The sequence below is a fragment of the Entamoeba histolytica genome, genomic scaffold (genome assembly GCF_000208925.1).
Source record: "Entamoeba histolytica HM-1:IMSS scf_1104750516941 genomic scaffold, whole genome shotgun sequence".
Taxonomy (NCBI): domain Eukaryota; phylum Evosea; order Mastigamoebida; family Endamoebidae; genus Entamoeba; species Entamoeba histolytica.
The window spans coordinates 1-10,865 of NW_001915276.1; the positions used below are offsets into that span (position 1 = coordinate 1).

Below are 10,865 nucleotides of genomic sequence, written 5' to 3' on the forward strand. Positions count from 1 at the left end.
TGTTATGACGAGTGGAAGATTTACGAGTCAATATGAACCAACTATTCAAGAGCATTATACTATGAAAATGGTAGAGGGGAATAATATCTTCAACCTTACTATTGTAGACACATCAGGATCACCAGACTATTCTAAACTTGCATCAGGAGCAATAGGAAATAGTGATTGTATTGTAGTTTGTTATTGTCCTTATATTCCTAAATCATTTGATAGGGTGGTAGAAGCTATTAAGGAAGTGAGGACAATATCAGATGACATACCAATCATTATTGTTGCTACTAAAATGGATTTGAAAGATGATAAAGTGACGATGAATAAAATAGGTAAACAAAAGATTCGTATGGTAAAAGATTTGAAAAGTGAGTTAAAGAAAGGCAAAATTTCAGGGTTCTTTGAAACATCAGCAATAAGTGGAGATTCTTATAAAGAAATATTGGAGACTGCAATTAAATATACTCAAAAGTCATCTATTTGGAAGAAAAAACAATAATTTATATTTTGGTTTAATCAATAATAGTTCATTTTCATCATCTATAAAGGAATAACTACATTCTGAATAATACTTCAAAATAATAAATTATAATTGAAGTAAAAAAATCAGAGAGAGGGCCATGCGTAACAAAGTGTGGACGGCCTTTTTCTTCAGAAGAAGATTTTACTCACTCATCATTTTATTTGAACCTGAAGGATCTATTTCTTTCTTTTTCTTTTCCTTTTTTCTAATTATTTAAGAATAAATAATTATTATGGGTTTAATTTAAATAGAATTAAATAGTTATTAGTTTTCATTTATTAAATAAAATTACTTATTCACACAAAAATCTTCTAATTCAAACTTTCTTCAATTATTAACAAGTATTAGACATTATCTACTAATCCCTATTGTAACAAGTAAAATTAATTATAAATACTGATACTACTCAATTTAAATTAATACTGAATTTTAAATTGAAAGTTTTAATAAGACAATAAAGTATTAAGTTGATAATAACTTTATATTACATAGAAGTTCAAAAATAAACACAGAGTAAATAAAATTCATAATAGAAAAAATTGAATGAATGTTTTTTCAAAAATTATTTTCTTGTTAATTTTATATAAAAAAATCTTCTTATTTTTTTAGAATGGAAATAAAATATATTTTTATAATTCATTTAATTATTAACTATTTCTTTGAAAAATTTTTCCAATAATTTATCTTTGTTTTAATATAAATTTAAATATTTTAAAATATTACTACGAATTATAATGAAACAAGTGGTTTACTTATTGAATTCACAATTAAAAGAAAAAGTTTAATTAAACAACTGTGTAAATTATTTAAACTATTTTATTACCATTTTTTTCTTGTAAAGGATTTTCCATTAAAAAATTTCCGCTAAAAATTTCTTTCTTGTTGTTTTTAATTTTATGTCAAAAACTTTTTCCAGTAAAGACTTTACGTCAAAAACATAATAACAAAATAATAATTTTTAATTTTTTGTTTTAAATCTACCAAAAATAAAAAAAGAAATTATTAGAAGATATAAATGAAAAGAGAAAAATTATTTATAAGTTTATTTAGTTTCCTATTTTACAGATTTGAAAAAAATAAGAAACGGCAGAAACTAGAAACAATAGGAAAAAATATTAAACAAAAATAATAAGAATGGAAAGAGAAGAAGAGAGAATTGGAGAAGTTAAAAGAAACCTATGATGTCGGGATATATGAGGCTGAGAGAATTATAAGATTTCAATCAATTAATGTCTGGCTCAGAAAACACGTTTGTATTTTATTATATTCGAATTTACCAGCGAGGTTTTGTTCATTTATGAGAAGTGTCCTTTTATTCAAAATTTGAGATGATTGGATTTACAAGTAATTAACTTCGTAAATATTCACGTATTTTGCGAGAGAAATGAGTTATATCATTGATACAAAATAAAAAGAGATGTTATCTAAAGGAATGAAATAGGTCATCACCCTTTGGTAGCTGTAATTCTTTCTCGCCTTGATGACTTATTTATAGAGACTCTTAAACATAAAAACAAAAAATTAACAAAAATAGTAAAAAACCAAGAACAAAGAAACAAAGTAGAAAATACATTGTTATTAAGTCAAAGAAGGGAAAAAATCCATATATTAAATTCTGCCAAGAAAAGAGAGAAGAAGTTAAAGCTGCCAACCCTGATTTGAAACCAAAAGAAATTACTTCCAAATTAGTAGAAATATGGAATGGAATGAATGAAGAAGAAAAGGCTAAATTTAAACCAAAGCCAAGAGTTGGACCAAAAGGTAAACTTGCTAAAAAAGAAGAAGAACCTCCTAAAGAAGAAGTTAAAGAAGAAAAAAAAGAAGAAGTAACAAAAGAAGAAAAAGAGAAATAATTAATTTTTGTTTTAAGCAACAAATTAGTGTAGCTTAAATGACTGATTTTCATTTTAATTTAAGTTAAAGACTACAATTTGTTTAATAAGAATTAAATACTTTTTTTAATAAATTAAAATAAGTTTTTGATATAATTTAAATTACATTTTTTTAATTAAAAAAAATAATCTTTTAAACAATATCAAGAAAAATATGGAAGAAGATGACAAAAAACCTCTTTTTCAATTCTTCAAATCAAAGAAAGATTCTGAGACAGAACAAAATCTAGTTGTTAATGAAGAGAGTTTGATGACTATCATTTTTATTAATGAAAAGAAAATAAATATCGTTTTTGTAAATAAATGTATTTACTGACATAATAATAGAACAAGACAAAAGTATTAGTTCAAAAATTGGTACTTTTATATCAACATTTACTTCAAGTAAACCATCATCACATAAAACTACAAAGTCAAAATCAAAAGAACCTGAACAATCATATCAACCTGCTTATCCAAGAGAATATGACCTTCTTACATCAGGACAATTTCAATCTGAATCAGCTGTTCCTAAAGACACTAGATATATGAATGAAGGAACAACTGAAACAACTGATACAATGGGAAGTGTTAGTAGCTTCTCAACTACATTAGAATTTAATAGAAATACTGTTTTACCAGAAGAAATGGCAGAAAATCAAGAATTTTTTATGGGAAGAAATACTAAAACACCAGAACGATATATGACAATTAGAAATCAAATTATTGATATGTGGAATGAAACAAAACCAAATTATCTTTCTAAAACACAAGTTAGACTCAAAATGAAAGATTGTGGAGATGTTAATGCTATTGGAAGAATTCATAACTTTTTAGAAAAAGCAGGATGGATTAATAGTGGACCAGTTGTTGGAAAATATATTCGATCAAAAAATAGAATTCAAAAGAAAAGTAGTAATTCTAATACATTTCATCATAGTGAAGGAATAAGAAGTTCAAGTACTTCAGTAATTAATGAAAATGAACAATGTGGAAGTTTAAAATTTAGTGAAGAAATGGTTAGTTTTGATGAGAGTCATATTATTATGGAAAATTCATTATTATTAATAATGGATTTACATTCAAGACTGATTAATCATTCATTTGGATTATTATTAGGACAACAAATGACTCCATTATTATATATCTTTGATGGAATATTTCCATTAAATGTAGGAATTGCTCAACTTCCACCACTAGAAAAAGTAATTGGTATTTATCATTCAAATAATGATGTTTTACCAACTGAGTTTTCTACATATTATCCTTATTGGAGATTTGAAATCATTTATATGAGCCATAACAATTCATTCCATTTCTTTAATAGAACTAAAGGTGGATTAGAAGTAAAAACTATTGAAATTATTAAAAAAGAAACAGCAAAAATTGATTTAGAAAGAAGTCCTTATGTTTCATTAATAATGAATTCATATATTTTATCCCATTTAAATGGAGAATGAAATAATTAGAGAGAAATGATTTAAATGCAAAATAGGAGTGTTATTTAATTTATTTTATAGTTTTAATATAATTTTAATATAATAAAATTATTTTAAGAAAAAAAAAGAGATAAAAAGAGGAAGAAGAACGAACAGAAAGATTTAAATGAGTGTTTCTTTAGAGACAGCTGCACTTATTGATGGATTATTATTGTTTTTTTTTTATTTAGGAATACTTATATTTACTATTATTAATAATTGTTGGAGATTTGGAAAAGGACTTAAAATGAAAGGTTTTGAAAACAAATCATGTCTTGGACCAAGAATGGTGTTTAGAATTGGAAATTACTATACTATTTTAGATGGTTTATTAATGGGTGTTGGATGTTTAATATATTATGGAATGGGGGTTAATTCATTTAATTTTTATATGTATTATGAATTATTAGATATAGGATGTGTCTATGGAATATTATTTACATTTTTCTTTACAATAACTACAGTGTTTGTAATTCTTCTATTAAAACAATAAACTATTTGTTTAAGAAAATAAGAATTAATCTTTTTCTTTAGTAAAAATCAATTATCAAAATTATTACCAAATAACAAAAGTTCATTAACAAAATGGTTTGATGGAATTAATTCATTTAATATTGGATTTAGTGTATGTACTATTGTATCAAATACTGTATTATTGATTTATTGTGAAATATTATGGCAACATCAAGGATGCTTTGTAAGTTTGTTAATTATTTTATTATAAAAATAAAAAAGATTATTCATTTAAATTAGTTGAAGCATCATATACATCTACAATATTTGAAATGATGTTTGGTTTTGAGTCAAGTATTCATTTTCTTTTATGTACTATATCAATGATATTTTTTATTCTTCATTTACACGAAATATTTAAAACATTTATTGATGTTGAATTTAAAAAGATTAAAAGAAGAGAAATGATTTGTAGTTTTATTCTCATATTTTCTTTCTTTTGTCGTTGTGTTTTTAACTTATTATTTAATGGTATTGCTGTCACTCAAAGTGAAGTCCTTCAGAAAGATGTTTATGATTATCATAGAGTCTATGAAGATTATAGAAATCAATTCCTCAATGGACCAACTGATTGGTTCAGCATTATAATAACAGCAATTACACCGTTGATAACAATGCAAATGATGGTAGATTATCCTTTTTAGTCTTGTAATTCATTCTCTTTTAAATCATTTAACGTTTTATATAACAGAGTTTCAAAAATAGATAATAAAAAACCCCTCTTCACAAAAACTATAATAAATAATTAAATTACTATAAAAAAAATTAGATAAAAAGAAAAAAGAAAAAAATAAAAGAAAAACCCTTCACATAAACTTTGAAGATTGAGCAAAGAGTTTGTTACTGTACATACCATATTTGTTTTAATTCATTATTTTCAATAAAAGTGGTGTCTCGTTGAAAATATATTAACTAATAGTGTCTTTGAAGATTTCCGCCATTAAAGCCATGAGCAAAAATGATATGAACGCTAAGTTGATTGAACTTAAAGGTGAACTTGCCAACCTTAGAACCGCTAAAGTCACTGGTGGAGCTCCATCTAAAATCTCCAGATTAAGAGTTGTCAAGAAAGATATTGCTAGATTATTAACTGTCATGAATACTCAAAGAATGGAAGCTCTTAGAAAGTATTACAAACAAGCCAAATACGTTCCAAAAGAACTTAGACCAAAGACTACTAGAAAGGAAAGAAGACAATTAACCAAAGCACAACTCAATCTTAAAACTGTTAAAGCTGCTAAAAAGGCACAACATTTCCCAGCTAGAAAATTCTTTGTTCTCGCCTAATTTTAATTTTGGTTGTTGATGACTTTTTTTATTCTTTTATTTTTCTATTGTATTATCTTTTAAAGGGTTTTTTCATATCTTTTAATGTTTATCTTGTAACGTCAATAATTGGTTTATTAACTTACGCTTTGTTTAACCATTTGTTGTCTTTGCTCTATCCAACTTTTATTTTAAATATTGTTTTATGTTATTCTTATTATTTAACCATATTTCATACTTTAAAACAAATAAAATTTAATTTAAAAAATCCTTTTTCATTATTATATTGTTGATAATAGAAATGAAAGACTTGAGCAAGTATTATTTACTATTTTTTGAATTGATTTTGGTGGTACTATTATTTATAAAGATTACAATTAGGTAAAATAATATTTTTATAATATGTTTTGTTGTTACAATGGCATCAGGAGGCATACATATTTAATAAAAATTAAATTGTTTAATACACCTCACTTTTACAAATTAATAATATCAGAGTATTGCATTTAGTAATAGTTGTTTTTGTTCTTAACAAGTTATATTAGAGATATAAGTAGTTTTATAAGAGGTATAAAGTCTTATTTACATTTTAAAGAAGAGAAAAGACATTTAAGACATCAAATTATTTAAGTTTAGTTACAAGTAATTAGTGATATGAGTAAGAATTTAAAGAAGGTAATGATTAGATATGTAAAAATGAGAAGAATTAATAACATTATTTTTAACTTTAATGAACTAACTGATATAATGGTTCAATATTTTATAATACATGGAAGAAAGAACAACAAAGCATTAAGAATTTAACATAAAAAGCTAAATAAAAATTCTCAAAGGAATGAATAAGTTGAATTAAAGATGTATCTATACAAATAAATAGAAATACTAGAAAAACAGGAGAATAATAATATTTTAAGTTAGTCTAAATTAGATGTTAGTCTTCTTTCAACAAGTCTCATTACTTTTTGATTTGAGACTCTATTTTTTTCATAATTAAGAAATTGAAATTCTATTGAGTTTATTGGAATAAATGAGTATTGGTTGATGAAAGAAATATTTAATTCAGTAAATTCTCTAGAAACTTTAATACAACCTTTTTGTTCATAAATTAATTTTATATAATTTGTAAAATTAAATTGTTGTTTACTTTCTTTGGTTAATTTAGGTTCAATACATTTGATTAATTGGCTAATAGTATAATGATAAAGCCATAATGATTCGTGTTGTGGATTTAAATGAATTAAAGTGGATACCCAAACATATTCTAAAATAAAAAAGTCTTTTATTTGTTGGTTAATTTCATTTAATTTAATAGTATAAGAACCATTTACAAGTTTTATACAATAGTATGTTTCAATCACTTTTTTTCTAATATTCATTAATGAATAATCACTTGAATCATTTATTATTCCTTCTTCACACCATTTCATAATATCAAGATAAATATGGTTAATATGAGAATGATCAATTAACCATAAAAGGTGTTTATATAAATGATATCCTCGACTATATTTTGCTATTGCTTTAGTAATAAAATTAAATTCATATTTACTTTCTTCTTGTTTTAAAAGTCTATTTCTTTTTGAGTAGATCATTTCTCTATAATAATATATCAAAAATCCTTTCTTAAATCTTTTACTCAAACACTCTGTAAATCTCATTTCACTTATCTCGTTTATTTTTAACTCAAAACGTTTGTTCCATGCAATTGAACAATCCCCATTAATCATGAGACAAATTGTACTACATTCAAGTGGATATTCTCTTATATTTTTCATAGCAACTCTATAAGTTTGACCAATTAATTCAAAGAACAATCCAATACTATTTTTATGAATATAAATTACTTTGTTTTGTATTTCATTTGTTGGATATTTTTTTATAAACTCATCATATCCAATACAAATAATTCCTATTTCATCAAAGTTCCACTCCTTTCTCAATTCATTGCATGTAATAATTTCGTTGAGTATTTCTTTATCACTTATTTCCATTAAAATCTTTTTTCTAGTTCTTGTTAATTGTTTTATTTAACACAATTTAACAATTAAATAATAATTTATTTTTTTTTTTATTTGATTGATAGTCTTTTCAGAAATTATTTTGTTTCGTTTTAAAGAAGTGATTGAATCATTTTTCATCAACTAAAAAGATAAGAAAATAATAATTTATTACAGTCTTTTATTCTATTGTTATCGTTGTATCTCTAACAATTCTATTTTAAATATATTGATTGCAAATGATATTATTATATATATTTACATAAATAAATCTTGATATTGGTTTTATTATAAATAATTAAGAAGATGATATTAAAATTTAGATAAACATTCTCTTTGAATTTATTCTACAAACATCAAAATTCTAATAAATGAATAGTAGAAATAATACTCTTGTTATTGAAAACTTCAACCTATTTTTTTTTTAATTAAGATTCACAGGTATAATATAATGTTATTATAGTATTATCAACAATATAAGAATATAATTTGAGTAATAAGACTCATCACAAAAAAAGTATATTCTTTGATTAAATATTATAACATTTATACATTTGAATATTCTAATTCTTATTTAAATGATATGTTTAACTTGTTTTTCTTGTTTTATGAAAACTAAATGAAATATTTTTATCATTATTACTTTATTAAGAGAACATTTAAAAATGCTTTAAAATTAAGCAAAACAGATTGGAATTAAAGAATATTACCGATAAATTGAAACTCAAAATCTTAAAAATAAAAGACTGTATGTTTGGAACACTTAACAGAGTAAATTATGATGTTGGGTATTTCTCTGTTGGTAATTCTAATAAGATTATTCTTTGTATTGGTGGATTAACCAATAACTTATTCAATCACCAGTTATTCAATTTACTTGCTGATTATTTGCATAATGAATATCAAATAGTTATTGCTCAACTTAGAAGTAGTGGGTATGGATTTGGTATTTTTACTATTGACGATGATGTTGACGATATTGAACAAATTATTCAACAGATAATACGAGAACAAGAAATTCATGAAATATTTATTATTGGACATTCCACAGGGTGTCAAGACATAATGAGAATGTATGAAAAACAAGTTCATTTGAAATACCCGATCAAGAAATGTGTTTTACAAGCTCCTGTTAGTGATAGAGACTCTATGAGAAATGACCTTGAAGTGATAAGAGAGAAGAAAAGATTACTTGAAAAATATCAAATGAAAGAGGAAGATTTAAGTCAAAATACAACCAACGATGAAAAGACTGAACTATGTCAATATAAATATTGTTCTGTAGTTCCTCTTCTAGAAAGAAGGTTTATCTCATTATTTATGAAAAAAGGAAAAGAAGACTTTTTTAGTGAAGATATGAAAAAAGAGGAAATTATAGAAAGATATAGAAATGTCTCTTTACCAAGTCTATTTGTTTTCAGTATGAAAGATCAATATATTCCATTCGATAATACTCAATATAACTTATTGATTAATAAAATTAAAGAATTAAATCCTAATATTCAGGTAGAACAAATACAAGATAATCATGAAATAAGTGAAAAAGGGTTAGAATTTATTTCTAAAGTAAAATGTTTTATTGAATCAAACACAACCAATTAATTTATTTAATTAACTTATTCTCTCTTAATTGTCTTATAATCAGAAATTGTTTTTTAATTTATTTCAAGTAAAACTACCTAGTCTATTGTACTACAAAAAAGGTCATTCATCGGTTAAATTATAAAAACTTAAGACTAATCTAAGATATCTTTTATTTTTTAGTCATTTAAATTATTACTCTGTTCATGTAATATAATTAAATAACACTCTTAAATTCTTTTGATTTATCATAATTTTTTTTTGTTCTACAATACAATCATTTAAGTAATGGACTTTTGATGTAATAATAGACTTATATCTTTAAGTAATATGACACATCATATAACACATTCTCATTAGAACAAAAATCACAAAACATCAAAACTAACATGTTACTTTATAACATCTTATTGGTATTTGTTTTATTTAACACTAACCAGCATTATATATACAAAACTAACCTTTCTTCAGTATAAAATAGAAGTGATTGACACTAATAACCTTACTCAAATCCCTTTGAATTATTTAGTAGATATTTCATTTAGACAAACACCAATAAATTCAAAAGATTAAACCATTTTTAATAAAAAATAAGACTTATCTCCATATCTAAACAAACTCTTTTTGTAACAATTCCTCTTTATAAAGTATAAATAAAAACCTAGGGATGTGTCTTAAATACACAACAATATTTTATGTTATAAACTTGGTTATTCCAAAATTAACATAAAAATTTCTTTGAAACGAGTTATAATTTCATTTATAACTTATAATTATTTTGTTTTTTTTCTTGTTTTTGTTGTTTTTTTCAATACATCTTTCAAACAACAAACTCCTTTTCCATCAATTTTCTGTTTAATGAATAATAAACTTTTTAAAGAAAGACAGTAATAATAATTAACATCAAAGTTTTATCAGTGAAGATGTTTTAAATAACACAAAAAGTGTGTTTGTTTAATGCTAAATACATACAAAAAACAGGGATTTATTTTAAGAAAACCAATTAAAGTATATAATAGTAATAACAAGGTAAATTATGATGAATTTTGATTAAGTAGAATTTTTAAGTCTTAAATTAACTTATTGGAACAATACATTTGTTGGTTATCTTTCAAAGTGTCTCTTTTGATGAGGTTTGCCTGTTAGAGACATTTAGGTTGATAGTTTTGGAATGTACCTAAAAAAAGGCAATAATGAAGTGAATTTCTTGGGGATATTCATCAATTTTACTGTTGTTTTTGGCAAACAAAACCAATTTTAATAAAAATAAATCATGGCATAATGCCAAAATATTTGGAAAGAAGATAAAATGCATTGAATGTGAAATTGGTTTTGATTTAATATTTAATACAAACCAGTAATTTATTTTGAAAAGTAATTTTATTTCGGTGTATCTTCAGACATTATAAGAACTGAGGAAAAGAAAACTTATAAATTAAAAGATATAAAACAAACATGGGAAACGACATGAGTATGATTGAGCCTTATTATGATGAAACAAAAGATGATTATAATCTTGGATATCCAAAATATGGAGATTGTATTAGATGGAAAGGAGTTCTTAAAGTAGAATATGATAAAAAGAAAGATAAAGATGCTGTTGTTATTGTTACTAATCAAAGAATATATTTCTTTAAACCACAGA

The 10,865-nt window shown here is 23.8% G+C and overlaps 7 protein-coding genes across 7 annotated transcripts; 6 read left to right on the forward strand and 1 right to left on the reverse strand.

The window, feature by feature from the left end:
- Positions 1–4: 4 nt before the first annotated feature.
- On the forward strand, positions 5–490 carry EHI_042680 (Ras family protein; the record flags this gene model as incomplete). The annotated part of the gene is made up of 1 exon (XM_001914250.1): positions 5–490. The coding sequence occupies one exon, from the start codon at positions 5–7 to the stop codon at positions 488–490; it is 486 nt and encodes a 161-aa protein (XP_001914285.1).
- A 1,253-nt stretch (positions 491–1,743) lies between these two features.
- On the forward strand, positions 1,744–2,367 carry EHI_042690 (high mobility group (HMG) box domain containing protein; the record flags this gene model as incomplete). Its single annotated transcript, XM_649345.1, has 2 exons — positions 1,744–1,763; positions 2,049–2,367. The coding sequence occupies 2 exons, from the start codon at positions 1,744–1,746 to the stop codon at positions 2,365–2,367; spliced, it is 339 nt and encodes a 112-aa protein (XP_654437.1).
- A 193-nt stretch (positions 2,368–2,560) lies between these two features.
- On the forward strand, positions 2,561–3,845 carry EHI_042700 (SWIRM domain protein; the record flags this gene model as incomplete). Its single annotated transcript, XM_646271.2, has 2 exons — positions 2,561–2,651; positions 2,734–3,845. 2 exons carry the CDS (start codon positions 2,561–2,563, stop codon positions 3,843–3,845), a joined length of 1,203 nt encoding a protein of 400 aa, XP_651363.1.
- A 145-nt stretch (positions 3,846–3,990) lies between these two features.
- On the forward strand, positions 3,991–5,020 carry EHI_042710 (uncharacterized protein; the record flags this gene model as incomplete). The annotated part of the gene is made up of 3 exons (XM_646270.2): positions 3,991–4,328; positions 4,398–4,564; positions 4,617–5,020. The coding sequence occupies 3 exons, from the start codon at positions 3,991–3,993 to the stop codon at positions 5,018–5,020; spliced, it is 909 nt and encodes a 302-aa protein (XP_651362.2).
- A 275-nt stretch (positions 5,021–5,295) lies between these two features.
- EHI_042720 (60S ribosomal protein L35, putative) lies at positions 5,296–5,681 on the forward strand. Its single transcript, XM_649341.2, has one exon. The coding sequence runs from the start codon at positions 5,325–5,327 to the stop codon at positions 5,661–5,663; it is 339 nt and encodes a 112-aa protein (XP_654433.1). The 5' UTR covers positions 5,296–5,324; the 3' UTR covers positions 5,664–5,681.
- An 875-nt stretch (positions 5,682–6,556) lies between these two features.
- On the reverse strand, positions 6,557–7,633 carry EHI_042730 (uncharacterized protein; the record flags this gene model as incomplete). Its single annotated transcript, XM_649342.1, has 1 exon — positions 6,557–7,633. One exon carries the CDS (start codon positions 7,631–7,633, stop codon positions 6,557–6,559), a length of 1,077 nt encoding a protein of 358 aa, XP_654434.1.
- Positions 7,634–8,389: 756 nt separating this feature from the next.
- Positions 8,390–9,241, forward strand: EHI_042740 (uncharacterized protein; the record flags this gene model as incomplete). Its single annotated transcript, XM_649343.1, has 1 exon — positions 8,390–9,241. One exon carries the CDS (start codon positions 8,390–8,392, stop codon positions 9,239–9,241), a length of 852 nt encoding a protein of 283 aa, XP_654435.1.
- Between the last annotated feature and the right edge of the window lie 1,624 nt (positions 9,242–10,865).

What these genes read in the sequence shown, in the direction of transcription:
- EHI_042720 (XM_649341.2), top strand. Translation starts at nt 5,325, where the DNA reads ATGAGCAAAAATGATATGAACGCTAAGTTGATTGAACTTAAAGGTGAA.